This window comes from Myotis daubentonii, chromosome 5, assembly GCF_963259705.1.
Source record: "Myotis daubentonii chromosome 5, mMyoDau2.1, whole genome shotgun sequence".
Taxonomy (NCBI): Eukaryota; Metazoa; Chordata; class Mammalia; order Chiroptera; family Vespertilionidae; genus Myotis; species Myotis daubentonii.
In genome coordinates, this window is record NC_081844.1 from 2756401 (window position 1) to 2778184 (window position 21784).

Genomic DNA, 21784 nt, shown 5'->3' on the forward strand with positions numbered 1-21784 from the left:
GAACCCTAAGGATTCTTTTCCTCTCTCTGCTCCCTGCCGCCTCCTTTCTTCATGGGATACACGAGACCGGGGTCAGACAAAGAGGGAGTGAAAGGGGAAACTGGAGAAGCGAGGCAAGTGTCAAACTGAAGTGCATGGCTTTGGAAGATACGTCGTTGTTTATGTTCCTAAAGAAATTACTCACAAGAATAAACTGTCTTCCCTCAAACTCTGAAATGGTGCCCCGTCCACCCACCCGCTTCCCCCTCCAGGCTGGCTGGCGCTGACCCAGGGGTCTGAAGGCACACCAGACACCAGACACCAGACACCGGTCCCGCCTGCCTGTAAGTCTACACTTCCTGTCTCTCCCTTTCAAGTCACAAGACTGGGATTTTAATTAAATTAAAGATATAGAAAATGCTCCAAACAGAATTACTGTGGAACACAGATGAGACTCAAGCCAGCACGGGCAGACACAGGAAGCAAACAGGGTACTCAACACACTAATCACATTCCGTATTCCAGCCACAGTTCCTACAGCTCCACAGTAATCTGCTTCATTCAAAACTGGAACAGATTTTACATTATCAACATTTACTGCAATGGTCTCACCAAGGAAGTGTCAAATATGACAGTGAAGTAGAAATCATGATCATCTACATATTGAACATACTAGTAGATGGTTCTTAGTCTCCAAATAGATTCTTTCCAAAAAGTTTGTTTTTAAATTAGCCATTTGCAATTTACAAGCACTGGCTCCAAAGAAAGGGCGTCGGGCATGGTAATGACATTTCTAAACTCATCTGCATACTGGCTGGGACATGACGAAGAGAGTAAGAAGTACTGTACCAGTTCCAGTCATTTTAAAACATATGATCGCTTTTTAAACTGACCTCGCGTGTATGTGCTCATGCATACATACGCTGGAGATGAGACTGTTACCAGAAACGTCAACAGAGGTTCTGGTGTGCCTGGCTTCCCGGCTTCGATTCGGGGCAGGGACTCCCGACAAAGCCAAACCCCCTGGGCGCGCGGAGGTGCCGCTTCGGGAACCGCTCCCACACGATCGCCTGACCCGTGCTCAGGGTCATGACACAGAACCAGGAGAGAGGGGGGTTCTCTGGGAGAAGTGAACAGGATCGGGGAGCTCGGAGGTGTGTCTCGGGGCTGCCAAGGGCAGGGATGTGACCTGGGGGCGGGGGCAGAACACGGGTCTGAGAGCCCCCTGCAGACACAGAGAGGGGAGTCCTGAGGAGGCGACCGGGCCTCGCTTCGGGCTGGGCACGGGCACCGTTGGGGCTGTGGGCGGGGGCACTAGCTCAGACGGCTGTGCAGCGGGCGGTCAGTGGATGGAGTTAGTGGCAAAAGCATGCTTCTGTGGTGATAGGAGCATAAACACCTGGCATTGCTGTTTTATTGCTTTTTTTATATAAATATATTTTTATTGATTTCAGAGAGGAAGGGAGAGGGAGAGAGAGATAGAAACATCAATGACGAGAGAGAATCATTCATCGACTGCCTCCTACACGCCCCCCACTGGGGATCGAGCCCGCAACCTGGGCATATGCCCTTGACTGGAATCGAACCCGGGACCCTTCAATCCGCAGGCCGACGCTCTGTCCACTGAGCCAAACCGCCAGGGCTGTTTTACTGCTTTTAGGGCACAAATACCACTGGACTGATTTTCCTGTTCGCATTTTAATGTCAGGATGAATCACAGCACATACTGCTCTTGCTTTTGTTGCCAATGTTCACTCATTCCTTCCACCAGCAGGGGACTGTCCACCTACAGCCCTGGCCCACAGGAGGCTCTGCCCGTGGGCCAGGTGGGAGGGAGCGGCGGGACATCAGGGGACCAGGTCAGGACCAGGACCAAGAGAGGCAGCCGAAGGCCTAAACGTGAGGCGTGTGAGAAAGGGGATCAAGTGTTGTGGCCGAGGAGCTAGAAGAGGGGTCAGAATCTGGGTTCAGGGAAAGGTCTTGGCCAGGACTATCCGCACCCTCATTTACAGCCGAGGGAGCTGCTTCCCAACCGCCAGAGAATACAGGGAGCCAGCGAGCACAGACCCCGCCCCGGATCTGGCTTCAGGGGGCCTGGGTGCAGCTGAGCATGATCGCTCGCAGCTCCCAGCCGACGCTGAGGGCCGTCCTGGGCCACACGTGGGACTGGAAGCTCTACGAGCTGCTGTACCCTTCACAGTTCTCTTGCTCTTCTCCCTTTGCGGTAAAATAACACCCCCCAATGGGGTGACCCCTCACCCTGGATTCTGGAACTAGGGCAGGGGCCAAGCTGCAGCTGCTGCAGCCTGCAGGCCATTTGGGTGACAGCAAATCCCTGCAGTTGTGAGCAGAGCTGGGGGCGGGGGTATTTGTTACACAGAGTAACTTAGTGAAAGCTGCCTGATACAATCCTCCTCTGGATGGAAAAGAATTGTTATAGCTCTAAGTCTATATTCAATCATTTTAAAAATTTATCTTTGTTGTTGAAAGTATTACATATGTCCCCCTTTTCTTTCCCCATTGGCCCCCTCCATCCCACACCCGCACTCCCCCCACCCAGGCCTTCACCACACTATTGTCTGTGTCCATGGGTTATGCATATATGTATATAAGTTCTTTGGCTCAAAAATAATTTTTTAAAAAATATGCAAACTACAATATGCTTTCACTCTCCATGGGGATCTTTCTCTTATTAAAAAGGGCCCCTTAGTTATTTAAGTAGCATGTTTATACAGGATACACTCTTACTACTAATGGCTCATTGACCATAATAAATACTGCCAATATGATAAAAACATCAGTAGATCCTGCAAGTTCATAGAATATCAAGGAAGAACCTACACGGGCTGCTTCTCTCACAGACAGCCTAGTGCGCATGACCTCTCTGCCCCCCACACAGGAAGGGAGCCTTCCCTGCGTGGTCACGCTGCCCCCCCCCCCCCCCCCCCGCAGGGACGGGAGATGCCCACACACTGAGAGGGTCTGGAACGACGAGCACAGAGTGGCCCTTCGTGAGGGAGACTGAGGAGCGAGAGGGCACTTACTGGGCTGGGCACGGCGTCAGGATCCAGCTTCCTCTGGGGTGGGGGCGGGCCCGCCATCTGCGCAGGCCCTCCGGGGAAGCCTCCGGGGTACGCCAGCTGTGCGCCCGGCATCTGGGGGCCATAGTTGCCTATTTGGAAAAATTTTACAAAGAAATGGCTAGAACCCAAATCCAGAGGTGGGGCCCATGGGCAAAGCCCTGCTGGCAGGTCAGGCGCTGCGCCCCTCGCCTCCGCACAGGCAGGGAGCGCGGGACCACCCCAGAGCCCTGCTTTCCAGCAGCCACGCTGTTCCAAAAGCTCCCTCCCGTCAAACTGGCGCTGGGGGCCGGGAACAGGAACAAAGCTGGTTCCCAGGAAGGGTGGCCCCCGATCACCCAGGCCCTGCCCGGGTCCTGCCCGCCTTACCCTGCTGCGGCGGGTATCCACTGCCCAGGGTCTGTCCTGGAAGAGGCGGGGGCTGCAGCTGGGCATTCGGAGGCGCTGGGCCGGGCGGAGGCATGGGCGGTGCACCCAGGCCGTTCAGTGTGGTGGGCGGTGGGGGGAGAACCTGAGACCCAGGCTGCAGAATGGATGGCTGCAGAGGTGGCGGAGGGCCCTGGCCCGAGGGTGCGGACAGGGAGCCCGGGGGCCCCTGGCCGGGGGGAGCCATGCCGGAACCTGCGGGAAGAAGACCAGTCACCCAACACGGCATTTCCATCTGACCCGCACCTGACACGCAGACACTTTCCTGACGTGAAGCCAGGAAGCACCCCTACAAATCCACTTCCTTTGCGGCCACAAGAGGAGCCCTGCATTCAGAAAGCGACGCCGATGTCACTGGGGCATCTCACACGGGGACATTGTTAAAGAGGAGGACAGCACCCATCATTTCAGTGAGGAAATGAGTAGACTAAGTTTCAACGCAGCTGCAGTAATTTTGTGTGATATACGCCATTCATTAAGGAATAGCACCTGGTGCGGAACCGAGACAGTCACACAGGAGACATGCGGACGTACAGCTGTTATGTAACAGGCGTTATTAAGGCGGCCCACACAGCCAGTGACTTGCACCCTGTGCTTGTCCTGACCAGTGGATGCAGAACCAGGTCGGAAAGAGCAGGGAGGACGATGGGCCACTCACACGCCTCCCAATCACATTGGAAACGGCTGTCCAGCCAGATTAGCTTCCCTTTCCCGGAGTGTGTGCACTGAGTGCTTCCCTGGAGGCGGACCCATTTTGCAATCAGTGAGAGATTAGAAATATTCTGAGGTTTTCCCATGATAATTCTGACACACTGACTCTAAGCAATGGAAACATTCTTCGTGAAGATAAGGGGCTGGCTGTGCTGTTATCACGGCAGACAGGCCCTCCGCCCTGAGCACCGGCACCCGCGGGCGAGCCTCCGCACCGGCCTGCTGCCTCCCTCTGCTGCTCTGCTGCCCGCGGCGCCTGGCCCTTTCCCGGGACCCAGTGCAGACCCCAGGGCTCGTGGAACCTCTCTCCTGTGAGGGCCGTACACACGCGAGGCTGAACTGCCCTCATGCTTCCTAAAGCAATTCCACCGTCCTAAGGCTTATCTGTGACACCAGTATGTTTTGTTTTCTGTTGTGTATTGAACGTAAGGTAATCTGAGGGTCCTTCAATTACCTTAAAATAATGGCAGCATGGTCAGGGGGAAATTAGTGACAGCCATTCACAGTACAGATGAGTAATATAAAAATGTTGAAACACGAGTTGGGCTGTGCCCGGGCTGCGTGCATTTTGAAAAGAGAGAACCCTTTCTCATTCACGTGCTCCCGACGCCAGCGGACGGGAGCGGCCGGGGCACGGTTACCGTAGCTGATGTGCATGGTGTCGAGCTGGCGGCCCAGCTGGGACACGGATGCCGGGGGCGGCGGACTCGGATACGATGACTGTGTCGCGGGTGGATAAGGGGCATAGGAGGGTGGTGCACTGCTGGCAGGTGGAGGGCCTGGGAATCTAGGAGAGAAAGAGGATGCTGAATTAGACCATAGAGCTTCATAGGCACGTGACATGCAGCGAACACCAATAACTAAAATGAAGTGCGCCTCCCGTGGGCACCAGGGAATGGCGTGTCTGCGCTGAGCCTCCATGTTCTGGAGCTGAGCTCAGAGGGAGTCATGCAGCAGTGCCCTGGTCACCCCGGGGCTGAGCCTGCATACGGGGCTTCCCTGACCTTTGCAGGTCTCACCCCGTCCGACCTCCATCCACAGTTCACGTGGAAGCAGGTGAATGTGGGGGAGGGGCAAGGTGGGCGGGCGCTGGGCCGGGGACCACAGGCGGGTTCCTAGATGCAGCTGTCACTAGTGGCCGGGGCCACAGGACCGGAAGCCACAGAGGCAGCGGTCTCCACCCGTGGATGTGGCACTGACAGCGGCTCCCACATGTGGAGCCGGGCAGTGCACGGCGCCCTCCCACGGTTCAGCCACCCCTCACGCCACCTGGCGAACAGGGGGATGAGGGAGCGGAGGCTCGGGGAGTTCCTGGTCCGGCCAGTCATGCCTGAGCCAGGAGGATGAGCTCACCCGACCCTGGAGCCAGACCCCGCTGAGCTCCACCCACACCAGGTCGCCTGCCGGGCGACGGCCACGGCTCACTGCCCCCAAGGAGCCTAATGGGGAGAAACAGGGACAGAGCCAAAAGCTGACACCAGGGACCCGCACCTTCTCTTCGCTTCAAAGCAGCTGCTCAGCTCTGACGTTTCTTCTGTACAAAACCTCTGCGATGCTTGCAGGTCGCAGCCATGGGCTGCCCCAGGCCTTCTCCCTCCCTCCCCACCCTCCCCCACCCTCCATGGACGGAGACTTCCATTTCCTTAGTTACCAGCAGGAGACGGAGCCAGCGGCTTCGCACCCTTCCCCAGACCAGTCCATGCAGACGGCTTAGCCTCACCCTGCGCCCTGTTTACCCGCACCTGCCATTCAGCCACCCTTCACTGCGAAGGCTGTCAGGACAGACGAGAGGCAGGTAGAAGGGTTAACCCGATGGGAAACTCCAGGGGCACCCCACCTGCAGGGACCAGGGGTCCTTTGACCTGGTGACGAAACGGCTTCGCTATCTGCGGGGCTCAGATTCACACTGGGGTCCCTGACCTTGCAGCCTGACCACCAGGAAGAAAGCTGGGTGGTCCTTGGAGAAATTCCCGCGCAGTGTCTACGGGGCACAGCTTCCCACACACCTCAGTGGACACACAAGCACAGTCTCCAGCGGGCGGGGCCACAGGCTCCCTCCCAGGGACAGTCCCAGAGGCTGCAGGCTGGGAGCACCCCACCTCCCCGGCTGCCCTTCCTTCGTATGACACACACACACACACACACACACACACACACACACACACACACGGCCGGCTCCCCTCTGCGCCTGCCCGCAGGGCCCCTCGCTGGACGGCAGACCCGCCGCTCTCCCCTGGGCTGCATCTGATGTGATTTTTAAATATTCATCAAGCACCTGTAGGCACTGCGCTCAGTTCCGTGGAGGAGCAGAGAGACGAGGGGCTTAAAATTGTATTGGGGATACTGGCCATTGACATCTGAGGAATGAAAGGTTAATACAAAACCCCAAAATAAGATGCCTATAACCAAACAGTGAAATGCCTGGTACTGACACAGTGACTGTTCTATATTCCTAATAGGCACTAATGCTCTAGGCCATGATGGCAAACCTATGACACGCGTGTCAGAGGTGACACGCAAACTCATTTTTTTGGTTGATTTTTCTTTGTTAAATGGCATTTAAATATATAAAATAAATATCAAAAATATAAATCTTTGTTTTACTATGGTTGCAAATATCAAAAAATTTCTATATGTGACACGGCACCAGAGTTAAGTGAGGGTTTTTCAAAATGCTGACACGCCGAGCTCGAAAGGTTCGCCATCACTGGATGCTGTAGGCAGCGAGACGTGAGCAGAGCAAGGGCCATGGGCAGGTGCAGGTCGCCAAGGGGGAAGCCCTAGGTGCCCAGCGAGGGAGAAGCAATGGTGGGTGGGGCCCCGCCCCCAGCGTGACCTTTCCTCCCCTAGGTCCCCCTGACCTTTCCTCCTAAGACAACAATCCAGGCCTCAGTTGTATTTCAGCTCCAGGCCCAGAGAAGCAGTAAAACCAGCCAGGCTGACCTCAGGACCAGCTGCACTGGACAGTGACCCTGCCCTGGTGCGGCCAATCAGCAGAGACCACGCCCTAAAAGCTGCTGAATATTCTACTGAGGCTCCCCCCCCTCCCCACCTCCCCTAACATCTCCGCCCTTAAACCCAGAGGGCGTGCACTTTCCCTCTGAGCAGGCCCCTGCCTTTCCCTTCCCTCCCCTCCCAACACCCAGGCAACTGCCGTTAGCTATGGCTCCCAAGCTCCAGGAGCTCTTCCTTGACCTCCACACTGGCGTCCTCAGCCCGTTCCTTCTCGGAACTGCTTCTCCTCCCTCTGGACTCGCCAGCACGTGTCTCTCACAGTCTGGGTCTCGCCGAGTTCTTCCCCAGCAGAACCCAGGCGCCGAGGCTGCAGCACCAGGTGTGGTGTGGCCTGGCCCCACGGTCATGGCCCCACAGGTCGGCCACTTGGCGTGGTTCCGCGCCCCCCCCCCCCCCCCCCCGCCACAGCACTGAGTTTTCCCTCCAGACTCTCCAGGGCTTTGTATCCTGGGGCACTCAGCCCGTAGATGCTTTCAAGGAATGAGGCCAGACCAGGAGGTCCAGCTTTCAGTGGATAAACACGAGGGTTTAGAGGGACCTGAGACAGGGTTCGCGGAGGGCTGGACTCTGTCCCACTCACCTCTGGGGAGGACGACCCTGGGCATGAGCTCCATTCTGGCCAAACTGATGTGGTCCAGGGGGTGGGGGGCCCGGAGGCGCGGCCCCCATGGGCCCTGCTGGCTTCATGGCACCTGCAAGGGAAGGGCGTGGATCAGAGGAGGCCGGATGCAAAGCCCTCAGGTGGGAGGGAAGGACCGCGTTAGGACGGGTTGTCTGGGAACGTCCAGGCCTATCAGTGTCACCTGACCGTGGCCATGACCGAGAGCAGAAAAGAAGGAGCGTGTTCACACTGAACAGGAGCCTGCGCAGGGCAGCCTCCGCGTCTGGCAGCGGCGCCCGCACCGAACACGCTGCCTTTCACACAAGCTCCGGCACCTGGACGGTGCCGACTGGACACCGGAAAGTCAGTCTGGAAAACACGGTACACGGCATGGCACCCCGACTCCGTGGACAGAGCCCCGAGAAGGCCAGCGAGTGCGCTGCAGCAGGACAGGCGGGCAGGGGAGCGGCTCAGGACCCCAGACCCGGTGGCCACAGCCCAGGGCCCGGCTGCTCAGGGCCTCAGTCACTCACAGGCGATGCCAGGTGCTCGGGCCAGGACTGCGCGCTCGTTTCCAGGCCGCTCTTCTCCAGGGCGGTCTTAACGGTTCTCTTAGACCTGTTCTCACTTTCCTCTCTTCCTCTATGGGAACGGTGCCCGGAGAGAAACCGGGGCTGGCTGGCAGATGGTGGGCTGGGCAAGAACTTGTCTTCGAGGACTCAGTTTGCCCTCTTACACTAGAGTCCCTAGGACCCCCCCCCCCCCCCCGCCACACACACACACACACCCCATGTTCTGAAAGGACCGAAAGAGAAAGTGCATCCGACTCCGCAGGCCACAGGCCAAAGGCGCTCCCTCCTCTGGGCCCGCCCACCCTCCGCCCACCCTCCGCCCAGCACGGCCATCAGCGGCCTCGAGCAGCCTCGCCTGCATTTGCCCTCAAGAGGGTGTTGCACTCTCAGCTTCTCCTTCCTTCTGTGTCCCTCCAGGACAGCGGTTCTCAACCTGTGGGTCGCGACCCCTTTGGCAGTCGAACGACCCTTTCGCAGGGGTCGCCTAAGACCATCCTGCCTATCAGATATTTACATGACGATTCATAACAGTAGCAACATGACAGCTATGAAGTAGCAACGACAATAATTTTATGGTTGGGTCAGAACATGAGGAGCTGTATTTAAAGGGCCAGAAGGTTGAGAACCGCTGCTCTAGGAAGTTCAGTCCGCAGACCTGCAGGGGCGCAGAAAGAGTCTCTGACCCTGCATCATAGCACATTCCCACATGCGTCCGATGCCGGGTGACCTGGGATGAAACTGCAGGGGAGGGGCAGTGTCCCTGAACAACACCCACACGTTTACAAGTTTCTCCGCTAAAACGGGATTCCGCAAACTGAAGAAACATTTCATATTAACTTTACGGTTTTATTTAGCAATTTTTCATAGACCGAGAATAAAACCAAGTACATGATTCTTGTAACAACATACATTTTATGTGAAGTTCTAAACCCCAAACCCAGCTCATGAGAACGACATGAGGCTTGCAGGCACGGGGGTCTGAGTTCCCCAGCATCGAACAGCGGTGGCCCTGAGCAGACTCCGTACCCTTCAAAGCCTGGCCCTACCGCCAGGGCGACACTGCCCCGTCTGAGGGCAGTTCCGAGGGCAGTTCTGAGGGCGACTGGAACAAAGCCTGGTACAAGGTAACCCCCAGCAAATCCCAGGCCCTCTCCCCTGGCCACGCCCTGCCCTCCTTTTTTCAAGAATTTATATTCTAACAACACGTATGCGCACTTGCATTTTCATTTTAAAACATTATTTTGGACAAAAGCAGAAAACTCACGACACCAAAATAGTAACTAATTACATGCACTACAAGAAACCAAAGATAGTCTCATGTCTTAAATAAGGAAGTAGCAATTTCATCAACACCCCTCACACATGTGTCCAGAGAATCAAAACCAGTTCTCAGAGTTACTCATGTTGGGGTGCTCCTGTGTGTATGTGCTATGCACGTTAATAAACTAGTTTCTAAAAATGAAACCATAACAAAAACCAAAACAAGGCGCCCAGCCTCGCCACCTACTGGACTCAGCAGGCCTGAGCCCACGGGCACCCCACCCTGGAATCTGGGCACCCCGCCCCGAATCTGCTGGCCCCAAGGACAAAATATATATGTATATGTAAAGAAGAATATTTCCTAGACAAGATTTTAAGAGTAACTTGTTCTAGTAAAACTCCATGGTAAATTTGCATATATGTAAATGACGCTAGACGGAAAAGATGATATTCAAGAGTAAATTCAAGCTGAAAAGGAATAACTTAAAATTTTCTTCCACTTATATGTTCTGAAAATGAGACTGCTTTTACGGAATAAGCTGGAAATTTTTATTCGAGTGCTGAAACCAGCCACCGTCAGTGTAACAGGAGTTGCTTTTACCCGAGGCCTGCAATACAAGGTTGTCAGGCATCTCTCTCTCTCTCTTTCCCAATAATTTTTTGGGGAGGCAACCAAAATCTTTGGCAGCCTTGTTTCAATAAGGCTTTTACAACATGGTTCAAAGAAAGAGAAAAGGCTGTGTGGCATAGCTGAGCTTGTGGGGTTGTTTAGGAGAGTTTAGTGTTCTTAGTTAGAGATTGAGAGGACTTCTTGCACATCCGAAAGTGGTCTCAGTTTTAAACGCAGGTGATAAATGACTTGCTCACCATTGATGTTTCTTTTTTTTTTTTTTTTAAATATATTTTATTGATTTTTTACGGAGAGGAAGGGAGAGGGACAGAGAGTTAGAAACATCGATAAGAGAGAAACACCGATCAGCTGCCTCCTGCACATTCCCCACTGGGGATGTACCCGCAACCAAGGTACATGCCCTTGACCGGAATCGAACCCGGGACCTTTGAGTCCGCAGGCCGACACTCTATCCACTGAGCCAAACCGGTTGGGGGCATGGTGTTTCTTATTTCTCCTCTTTTATCTCTGGATTCTAGTATATATATTTTCCTATTTTTTTTAAACAAGAGTATTCCTTATAATATACTTATCTGCATAGTTCATGGACAGGGCCAGTAGGTGAGTGAAGACCTAAAGGGAGGGAGTGGGGAGGGGCTGGGAAGAGGGGATGTGATACTATCAACAATAAAAACAAAAACAAATAACAGCTCTCTCCCCTTAAGCAGACCTGTGCTGCACCCCAATCTTACTAAGACGTTCTTTCCCCTTTATTTTGGAAATCGCCCCCACAGCAAGGGCTCATACGGCCCCCTGGTCAGCGCACTCTGTGCGGCAGGACTGAGCTAGAAGAGACCCCACACAGCACACAGCGGCTGTGGGGCATGGTCTCCTACACAGACCGGAAGTTCAGAGGAAGGACCGAGGGAACTCGAAGGATGAAGACACAGAGGGGATCCCAGGCAGAACTGAGCAGGACAGAGGCGGGAGAGCAGGGACATGGGACACGGGACGGCAGGGGCTCCCCATGCAGGTGGGAAGAGCCAAGCAGAGCTTGTCCTGTTGGCTGGGTCAGCCAAAGTCCTGCCTGCCACCTGGACTTTATCCTCGGGCAAAGGGAGGGAGGACCTGTGTTATCTACAAAGACCCAGTCTCCCTGGCCAGCTGCTAGCACTGAAAAGCGACCGAGATGAAGAGAAATCGGGTTCTTAATGGAGCAGAGTGAGAATTTTAAAAGGAAAGGAAACCAGACCATGGGAAAGAACTACAGAAGCTAGTGCCAAAAGCAAATATCAAAACTACAAACCGCCTTCCACACGCAGGCAGGTATGGCAGCCTGGCGCGCTCACTGCCGATTCCACTTCCTCTCTGGCTGGCCTCTCGGGACGGTCCTGAGCAGGGCAGTCTCCATTTCCTAGACTCCTGCCAAACTGCGGCCATGGGTCCCAAACTCAGCCACAACACACAGCGAGGGCGCCCTGGCCAGGCCGGGGTGTGGTTCTGGGGAGAGGCATGGCTGCTGATGGACTAGCCCGATGGGGGTGCCTCGCCTGGCTCTTTGGCTCCCTCTCATATGCTCTAAGCGCCCTAATGCCAGTTAACAAATCCCTCTGTGAGAGTGGGTTGTTATCAGCAAAGAAGCTGACCAAAATATCACAGAAACGCGTTCCTTGGATTTGGCGCTGGATCTGACAAACTAAAGCCAAAGTCAAAAACCACTGGTGGGAAAACGTGTCTCTAGAGTAAACAGAGATAAGCTCCCCATACAGTCCGGTTCAGACGCGGAATGACCGCAGCTCCCAGGCCCTGTGCGGTGGCATCCCCACAGGAACCCCAGCCTGACCCCAGGACGCCCACAGTTCTGCCTCTCGGCTTCCAGACCAGCGTCCCGACCAGGGTGGGACGCTCGGCGAGCCTAGGGTGGCTGGTTGCCACAGCTGGGGGGTGAGTGGCGGGCGAGCACCAGTGTCAGATGGGCAGGCATCAGTGATGCTGCTGAACGTCCTACACAGCGCCCACAGCGCGCACAGGCCACAGCGCGCACAGCGCCCACAGCGCGCACAGCGCCGCCTCCCATGGCAAAGAACTGGGGGCCCGCAAAGCCCTGAGGGTGCGAACGAAGGCTCCTAAAGTGGGGCCCCAGCCACTTCCTTCTCCCCCCACCCCCGCCCGTGGAGAGTAACTCTTCCTGAACTGCACTTGGGCCCTGGCTCTCCCAGCTCAGAATGCCTCCAGCCACCACTGCCCTTAAACAAACCCGATAGGAAGCCTTCAGAGGCCACACCTCCACTGCAGGCACCTCTCACTGCTCCACTCCACACCCCGCCACACCCTCCCCACCTGGCCAACGCTCCTCTTCTAGAACATTCCCTCCAGGTTCCCTTCAGCCCTAAGCCTTGGTTGGGCGCCCTGCCCTGTGCTCCCACCCCACCCCTCCACTCCCGGGTGACTGTGCTCCCCGCACGGTTGCTGTCCGCCCCGAGTGCACGTCCACTTGTAAGTGTACCGGCTGAGAGCAGGCGTGCTGTCTTCATCATGACATCGCCACAGCACCCTGTGCACTCAGTAAGCCTGTCCCACGGGTGTCAGAGCACTGGCATTCCCCGGGGCACAGGCGGACGCAGTGGGAGAGGAACCACAGCAAGGCCGCACTCCAGACCAACAGGAGAAAGATGCTCCAAGAAGCCACGTCGCCTGCCTGTCTGCCACAAAGCTCACACCAGCATCACCCAGAGGCCAGGAGAAGGCACGGAGGCCTGGAGACGGAGATGTACGGTTATTGAGCACAAAGAGAGAAAGGGAGCCAGTTCAGGGACAGCCCTAAAGCAGCCAACAAAACACTGCCGCTCACCAAATGGCCGCTCACAGGCAGGGGTACGTGCAGTCTGCAGCTCGGTGCCGCCCTGAGAACTGAGTCAGGAGAGCAGTGAAGCCGGAAAGGTTTGACCCACGGAGACGACTTTCACGTATTGGTATGAGTGCTTGGCTGATGAGCGCAGCGGCTTGCCACTTGCCGCTCACCAAATGGTCGGCTCACCGAGTGCCCTCCCTGTGCCAGGCTGTCTGTTACCACCAGCACAGGAACGGCAGGCCTAGGGCAGCGGATTCATAAAGAAGCCTGAGGAAGGGCCGTGGGCAGAAAGGCCCACACGCACATACCTGGCCGCACGCACATACCTGGCCGCACGCACCCACCTGGCCGGTTGGAGGAGGGCGTGGGGGACCCTGCTGGGGACAAGGTGGGACTGGACTGGCTTCCGGGGAGAGTGCAAGTCAGGGCACAAGTGCAAACCATCCTCCAAGTGACGGGGAGCTAGTGCCCCTGCAGCGAGAGGTGTGGGAGGGACCAGGGGAGCTGGAGAGAGAAAAGGGGCAACTGAAGGCCCGGGAGCTCACAATCTAATCAGGGGAATGGGAAGCCAGAAAGGTTTAAGCCCAAGAGTCAGAACTGGATTTGGTATGAAGCCCCGCAGCCCAGGATGGAGGGTCTGAGACGGGCAGCGCTCGGAGATGATGTCTATGAGACCAGTTAGTGACCCAGGTGAGGGATGACGCTGCCCAGGAAGAGTGGCAGGAGGACAGAGGGGAGGAAGCCAGTGGGAAAGATGTGGACAATTACCCAGAAGACTTTGGGGGACCGATGGGTTGGAGAAGGTAAAGGGGAGAGTTTTGTGTGTGTGTTTTTTAACAGTGGAAGTTTCTAATTTGAAAGAATGAAAGATGCTGCCAATGAGTGAGATATAGAATGCCAATATAGAATCCTATCTAATAAAAGAGAAAGATGGTAATTGGTGTACGACCGCTACCCTTCCCGTTGGCTAATCAGGGAGATATGCAAATTAACTGCCAGCCAAGATGGCAACCGGCAGCCAGGCAGCTGATGCGAACAGGGAGGCTTGCTTGCTTCAGTGACGGAGGACTCCAACGTTCCCCGCCTGCCGCTGCAGGCCTCTCAGCTGCAACTCTAAGCAACTATGTTGCAAATATAGAAGCTAAAAAAAACCCAGAAACCTGCTTTACTCAGCCGGGCTTCAGCCAGCCGGACCGCAACATTGTATCAAATACAGACGGTAAACAAAGGCCAGAAACCTGTTTTCAGCAGCCAAGGCCTCAGAGCTAAAGCTGGCCCAGAATAAAAAAAAAGAAAAAAGAAAAAAAGGAGCAGTTGGGAGCTTCAGTCACCCGTGAGCCTGAACACGGCCCTCAGCCCCTCAGCCAGACTGGCCAGGCACCCCAGTGGGGACCCCCACCCTGATCCAGGACACCTTTCAGGGCAAACCAGCCAGCCCCCATCCATGCACCAGGCCTCTATTCTATATAGTAAAAGGGTAATATGCCTCCCGGAACCAGGATCAGCGGAGCCGCGAGGCCTCCCAGCACCGGGATCAGCGTGACAGGGGGCAGCGCCCAAACCCCCTGATCGCCCTGCGGCTCTGTGTGTGACAGGGTGAAGCGCCCTAACCCCCTGATCGGCCCTGCTGTGTGTGTGACAGGGTGCAGCGCCCCAACCCCCTGATCGGCCCTGCTCTGTGGGTGATAGAGGGCGGCGCCCCAACTCCTCCCCCCCCCCCACGGGCCCTGCTCTGTGTGTGACAGGGTAGAGCCATAACCTCCCCATCGGCCCTGCCCTGAGTGTGAGAGTGGCGGTGCCCCAACCCCCTGATCGGCCCTGCTCTGTGGGTGATAGAGGGCAGCGCCCCAACCCCCTGATCCGCCCTGCTCTGTGTGTGACGGGGGGTGGTGCCCCAACCCCCCGATGGGCCCTACTCTGTGAGTGACAGTGGGGAGCTCCCCAACCCCCTGATCAACCCTGCTCTGTGCGTGACAGGGGGAGCTCCCCAACCCCCTGATCAACCCTGCTCTGTGTGTGACAGGGTACGGAGCCCCAACCCCCCTGATAGGCCCTGCTCTGTGCATGACAGAGGGCAGTGCCCCAACCCCCTGATTGGCCCTGCTCTGTGCGTATAGGGGGTGGCGCCGCAACTTCCCTATCGGCCCTGCCTTGAGTGTGACAGGGGGCGGTGCCCCAACCCCTCAATCGGCCCTACCCTGAGCGTGACTGAGGGTGGCATCACAACCTCCAGATCCGCCCCCTGCTCTGTGCATGACAGGGGGCGGACCCCCAACTCCCCAATTGGCCCTGCTCTGAGCCCAACCAGGGGCTGCACCTAGGGATTGGGCCTGCCCTCTGCCACCCAGGAGTGGGCCTAAGCCAGCAGGTCGTTATCTCCTGAGGGGTCCCAGACTGCGAGAGGGCACAGGCCGGGCTGAGGGACCCCCTCTCCCTACCGAGTGCACAAATTTTTGTGCACCGGGCCTCTAGTCTATATATATAAAAGCCAAGTGACCAGAACACTGGAACAACTGAAAGACCGGTCGCTATGAAGTGCACTACAGCCGGCCAAGCTGCTGATCGGTGGATGGTCCAACCGCCTGCGGCCCCTCCCCCCTGGCTGGCCTCGCCCCAATCTGGCCCCAATCAAGGGCGGGGCTGGTGGCCAACCTCCCTCAGCCCTTCCCCCTGGCCAGCCTGGAACGATTGGCCCCCATCAGGGCAGGCCGGCTGGCTGGACCCCACCTGTGCATGAATTCGTGCACCGGGCCTCTAGTGGCCTTTATAAAAAAGAATCATTAATTGTTTTGAACATGATGAGTGTGATGTGCCTACATCAACAGTGGGCAACTGAAAATATGGTGCAGAGCGTAGGAGAGACCTGTGAGCTCAAGACAGATCTGCAGACAGCTCTTCACACGGACAAAGCAGTTCAGGGGACCCCACTGCAGGAGGAAAAAGGGGGAGCTGGAACGAGGAAGGAGAAACAGCAACATGTAACAGGCATGTAGAAGAAGGGGCTCCTTAGAAAGACGTGGCCAGAAAGCCACCAAGAAAAGTAACAGTGTCACTGAAACCACAAGAGGGTTGTGAACGAACAAAAGTGATAAACAGGGTCCGATTCACAAGTGGGCAGGACGGCATCTACTGCATCCCGGAATCGGAGGCCACCGATGACCTGGTGGGAGAAGGGACAGTGGAGGTGGCCCAGGCTACAAGTGTGGAGGACGCTGAGCCACGGGGGGCTGAGAGGCACGGGTGAGAGTCCCTGAGTGAAGTGAGCACTTGGAAGAGGGCTGCGGAGAGAGGAAAGAGGGGTGGGTAATGTTGCGTGTCACACTTAGGTGTGCTCCTGGGTATGAGTCCTGGCCACGCCACCAGCTGTGTGGCCTTGGACTAGTTACAGTACACCGGACACTCAGCTTTCTTAACTGCAAAACAGGGCTAGTCATCTACTGCCCAGCACTGAGTGGACAGTAAATAAGATGATGCACTTGAAGTTTTCAGGACCAGCTTTTGATACTTAGTGAGCACTCAAAAAAGAGTAATTGATGTAATTATCCTGATACATCAACCTGAGGGGAAATGAACCACCAGACAGAGAGAAACTTAAAAAAGACAGACTAATGCAGCGGTTCTCAACCTGTAGGTCGCGACCCCTTTGGGGGTCGAACGGCCCTTTCACAGGGGTCACCGAAGACCATCGGAAAACACATATATAATTACATATTGTTTTGTGATTAATCACTATGCTTTAATTATGTTCAGTTTGTAACAATAAAAATACATCCTGCATATCAGATATTTACATTACGATTCATAACAGTAGCAAATTAGTTATGAAGTAGCAACGAAAATAATTTTATGGTTGGGGGTCACCACAACATGAGGAACTGTATTAAAGGATCTCGGCATTAGGAAGGTTGAGAACCACTGTGCTAATGGTTCCTAAAGGATCCAGAGAGACAGGATATAAATGTTTGGGAGAATTGGTCTGGATAAGACAAGGATGCCTCATCACAGGTTTTTCAAATTAGATTGAATCATAAGGGGGCTTTCCACAGGAAAGTCAATCTCAGAGCACCTTCTGCGGCAAACTCCGTGTGGTTGCTGCCAGGAGCCTCTGTGCTGGGCTCCTCGCCCTTGCCACCGCCACCACACTCCCTCCCTGCTATCCACCCTCCTACCTGCTATCCACCCTCCCTACCTGCTATCCACCCTCCCTACCTGCTATCCACCCTCCCTACCTGCTATCCACCCTCCCTACCTGCAATCCACCCTCCCTACCTGACATCCACACTCCCTACCTGCTATCTCCCCTCCGTACCTGCTATGGTACCCAGCTCAGCTGGGCCCTGCATGTATGAGCCAGGCCTCCTGAGCCCCAAACACTCACTGAGTTATACACAGCCCACTCCTACCAAGCATTCGAAATGAATTGCTCAGCATTCTCTCCGAAGCCCAGAGAACTGTCTTACACAAATATTTCCAGGGAATGTAGGCCCATCAGCCCTGAAACAAGCTAGTATTCTCCTGGCTCCTGACTCTGGACCCTGCTCTCAGAGCAGCCCCTTGGTAAAGGGAGCGGCCTCATGGTGTAACTGGCACCAGAGCTATGGGATTCCACTCTGTTACTCCTTTTCCCCCCCACTTTTGCCCCTAAAGCCAAGATTCCCGGCTGGGTATCATATTTCGAAGCAACCAATATTGTTCAATGATAATTTCAAGGCAAGACTGCATTTACCTTGTTATTATCATTGAGTAATCTTTAGTGTGCAAATCTAATAATACTTTCCCAAATTCAAAATTGATTTTATAATATTACTAGTGGCCCAGTGCACGAAATTCATGCACGAGGGGTGGTGTCCCTCAACCCAGCATGCACCCACTCCAATCTGGGACCCGTCAGGGTGGGATTGGGCCTAAACCAGCAGTCAGACATCCCTCTTGCAATCTGGGACCACTGGCTCCTAACCGCTCACCTGTCTGCCTGCCTGATCACCCCTAACCATAGTTGGACATCCCTCTCACAATTCGGGACCACTGGCTCCTAACCGCTCACCTGCCTGCCTGATCACCCCTAACCACTCTGCCTACCGGCCTGCTCGCACCCAACTGCCCCTCCCCCCATGGGCCTGATCACCCCCAACTGCCCTCCCCTCCTGGCCTGATCGCCCCTAACCGCCTCTGCCCTGCCACCATGGCTTTGTCCGGAAGGTCTCCCAGTCTAATTAGCATATTACCCTTTTATTAGTATAGATTGCCAAACCCACCTTAGCCTATGGATACAGATACTGGTTTTTATTGAGTGTTTCCAATAACATCACACCACTGATTAGAAGCAAGAGCAAGTCTAAAACAAAACACTTAAGAAGCGTCTGTATTTCCATCGAAATTTAAAAACCAAACGTGCTGTATTCCAGCAGCCACCAAGCTGAGGACACGGCTCCGTCCGAGCGCCTGTCCCAGGTGGCCCTACAATCTCGGGTGCTGTATCGCACGGGACCATGCCAGACGCCCCTGCCGCTCCTCCAGGAGCTCGCCCGCCTCAGCCCCAGGCCCACCTCGCATCCAGGTCAGGACTATGGCTTTACCTGGCGGAGCCCCTGCGTGAGAGGGGTCCCCGTAGTGGCCGTACAGCGGCGGAGAAAGGCCCATCCCAGACTGCGACTGGGAGTAGGGGGGGGTCGCCACGTAGCCCTGTTGACTCATGGTGAAAATAGCATTCCAGGCGACAGCTCTACAAGCGAACCCTGTAACAGAAGAGACAACGCTGTCAACTTTGTCACCGAGAGGGCTCAGTCGCTCAGTGCTATTAAAGCAGTGGTTCTCAACCTTGGCTGCACATTAGAATCACCTGGGAATCTTTTTAAAATCCTGATTTTAGCCAAACCGGTTTGGCTCAGTGGATAGAGCATCGGCCTGCAGACTGAAAGGTCCCAGGTTCGATTCCGGTCAAGGGCATGTACCTTGGTTGTGGGCACATCCCCAGTAGGAGGTGTGCAGGACGCAGCTGGTCGATGTTTCTCTCTCATTGATGTTTCTAACTCTCTATCCCTCTCCCTTCCTCTCTGTAAAAAATCAATAAAATATATTTTAAAAAAATAATAAATAAAAAATAAAATCCTGATTTTAAATTTCTGAGGCCCAGAAATCAGGATTTTAAAAAGGTTCCCAGGTGATTCTAATGTGCAGCCAAGGTTGAGAACCACCGTATTAAAGGGAAGCAGTTCACCGCTTCTCTGGTCGGAGGACAGGTGCAGTCATCAGGCTGACGTCTCAGACACTATCTCACACCACTCCCCGCTAAAAAGCTCTAACCACAGCTCCACAGAGCTCGGGAGCTCACTTCTGAAGTCCTGGGCCAAGGCCCAGGCATGAAAGCCCAACAGCTGCCCACCGCCTTTTCACAGAAAGACCAAAACGTCTCGCAGCCAGCCTGTCACATGTGTACCTGCTATTCTGTGCCCTTTTCCCCGGCCCCATGTCAGCGCAGAGCACACCACGGGCGGGGATCGTGTGCCAGCCCACTGACCGACCAGCAGAACTGCCCGGAGTCTGAAACCAGATGTCCTAGCCCAGTGATGGCGAACCTATGACACGCGTGTCAGAGGTGACACGCGAACTCATTTTTTTGGTTGATTTTTCTTTGTTAAATGGCATTTAAATTTATAAAATAAATAATCAAAAATATAAGTCTTTGTTTTACTACGGTTGCAAAGATCAAAAAATTTCCATATGTGACACGGCACCAGAGTCAAGTGAGGGTTTTTCAAAACGCTGACACGCCGAGCTCGAAAGGTTCGCCATCACTGGCCTAGCCCTTGTGCTCTTAGGGCTATCCTGGTGAGCGCTTTTAATCAGGCAGCCAGGACAGGGAGAAATCAATAGTCCAACGAACACGGCATGAGATAAAGAAGTGGATCGTGGACTTATGAGTCATACGTGGACCAAGCCAGGTGGCAGCCGACAACCATTTGAGAGCTGTCTGTGGTTTCTCGGGCAAAGATGACAGACTTTGATTTAAATGTCACACCTCCAGGACCATATGCACACGTATTTCAGGAAAACGCGCAATTTCATATGTGTTTAGGCAGGCACCCCGCCCCCCCCCCCACACACACACACAGAGTCACAAACACAAAACATCCCTCTTGACCCTTCTACTCAGAAACCAACATCAATTTGTTGAATTTTTCCACTCTTCCAGGTTTCCTAAGAGGCATGTTATAGGACTGAGTGTTCTGAACAACTTTCACAAGACAGAGGAAGCTCTGGGTGCCGGCAACAGGTGGCCTTTCCCTGGAAGCCGCCCGTGCTTGGCTGTGTGTTTTGGGGTCAGTGGAGGAGCCCCTCTGGGCTGGGTCCCCCCTCCTCCCATTCCCCACCGGGTACAGGACACTCGTCCTTCCGCTGTGTATCATGACACCTTTCCAAGGAGAGGATGATGGGGGACACCCCCTGAGACTCGCACTAGACCCACATTCAGGCCATGGCACGCTTCCCTTGGTTTCGTTTTCACCTGACCCTACAAGTTTCCAGAATTAAAGCAACCAGCATAGGAATATCCTAAAAGCCCCGCTCCTGCCCGAGGCCGGGAGGGGAGGGGAGGGGAAGAGGAGGGGAGGCGCGGAGCAAAGGCCTGCCCACCACTGTCCCCCTCCTACTCCTCCCCCCCACCCCGCCCCGCCGCACAGGGAGACGTGGCAGCGGCCAGTGGCTCCGACCCGGCTAGGGGAGCCCGCGGGCCTCCCTCGCGCCCCATCATTGTGACGGGGGAGGGGGTGTCCCTGCCCCCGAGCTGCCCCGGAGGCGTCGCTTCTTCGCGCACCAGCCGCCACGTCCGACTTCCTCGGCCCCGACTTGTAGGAGCTGAGTCAGCTCCCGGGACGGGCAGGGCGCCACCTGGCAGGGCGGCCGGGCGGCCGGGCATCCGACCCCCGACGGCTCGGCCCGGTGCCCCCGGGCGGACCCCGCGCGGTCCGACCGCACAGCCCGTCCCGTGGGCCTGTCCGAGCCCGCAGACGTCTCCACGGCGCACCTTCCCACCACCCCGCCCGAGCGGGGCTCCAGCGCATCCGGAGCCCGAGCCGCCGGCAGTGCCCACGGGTGGGGTGGGGGTCGGCCGCGGACCCGGCCCCAGCGCGGCGCCCGGGCTCGGTGTCCGGGAGGCGCCCGCGCCCACCGCAGCGGGTCCCCAACTGCACGGCGCGCCGGGAGCCAGCGGGAGGGGTCCCGCGCCCGCCAGGCCGCCCCGCGCCCATTCCCGCTGCGCCCACCCGGCGGTGCGGGGGGCGCCCGCCCGGCCCCGCGCTACCTGCGCCGCCGGCTCCGCGCCTGCTGCCCGCGCCCGCCGCCCCGGCTCCCGCTCCCGTGCCGCGCCTTCCCGGGCGGGTTCCTCGCAGGCTCGCGGCGCGCGGACTTCAGCCCGGCTGGCAACTGCCACGTCAAAACTCCCGGCCGCGCTCCCGGCGCCCGCCGCCCGGCCGCGCCCCCGCCGGCGCACGCGCGCAGCCGCCGAGGGGGCGGAGCAGGGCCGGGCAGGGCGGGGCGTGGGCGGGGCATGGGGCCCGGCCGGGCCTGGAATGGGTGGGGCCGGATCTGGAGGGGCGGGGCCTGGGCGGGACAGGGGAAGCGGCCGGCCCTGGAATAGGCGGGGCCGGATCTGGAGGGGCGGGGGTCTGGTAGGGGCGGGGC

General features: G+C 56.3%; 1 protein-coding gene across 1 annotated transcript in view; it reads right to left on the reverse strand.

Annotated features, from left to right (window-relative positions):
- The window catches only part of SEC24D (SEC24 homolog D, COPII coat complex component), a 70372-nt gene extending 48797 nt beyond the window's left edge, over positions 1-21575 (reverse strand). Inside the window, exons 1-6 of the mRNA XM_059695567.1 lie at positions 21405-21575; positions 18682-18840; positions 7792-7903; positions 4838-4983; positions 3429-3680; positions 3024-3151 (exon numbers count right to left, since the gene is read on the reverse strand). Of these exons, the coding sequence (XP_059551550.1) occupies positions 3024-3151; positions 3429-3680; positions 4838-4983; positions 7792-7903; positions 18682-18799 (756 nt within the window). The 5' untranslated portion in view covers positions 18800-18840; positions 21405-21575. The remainder of the gene's footprint in view (positions 1-3023; positions 3152-3428; positions 3681-4837; positions 4984-7791; positions 7904-18681; positions 18841-21404) is intronic.
- Positions 21576-21784: the final 209 nt, after the last annotated feature.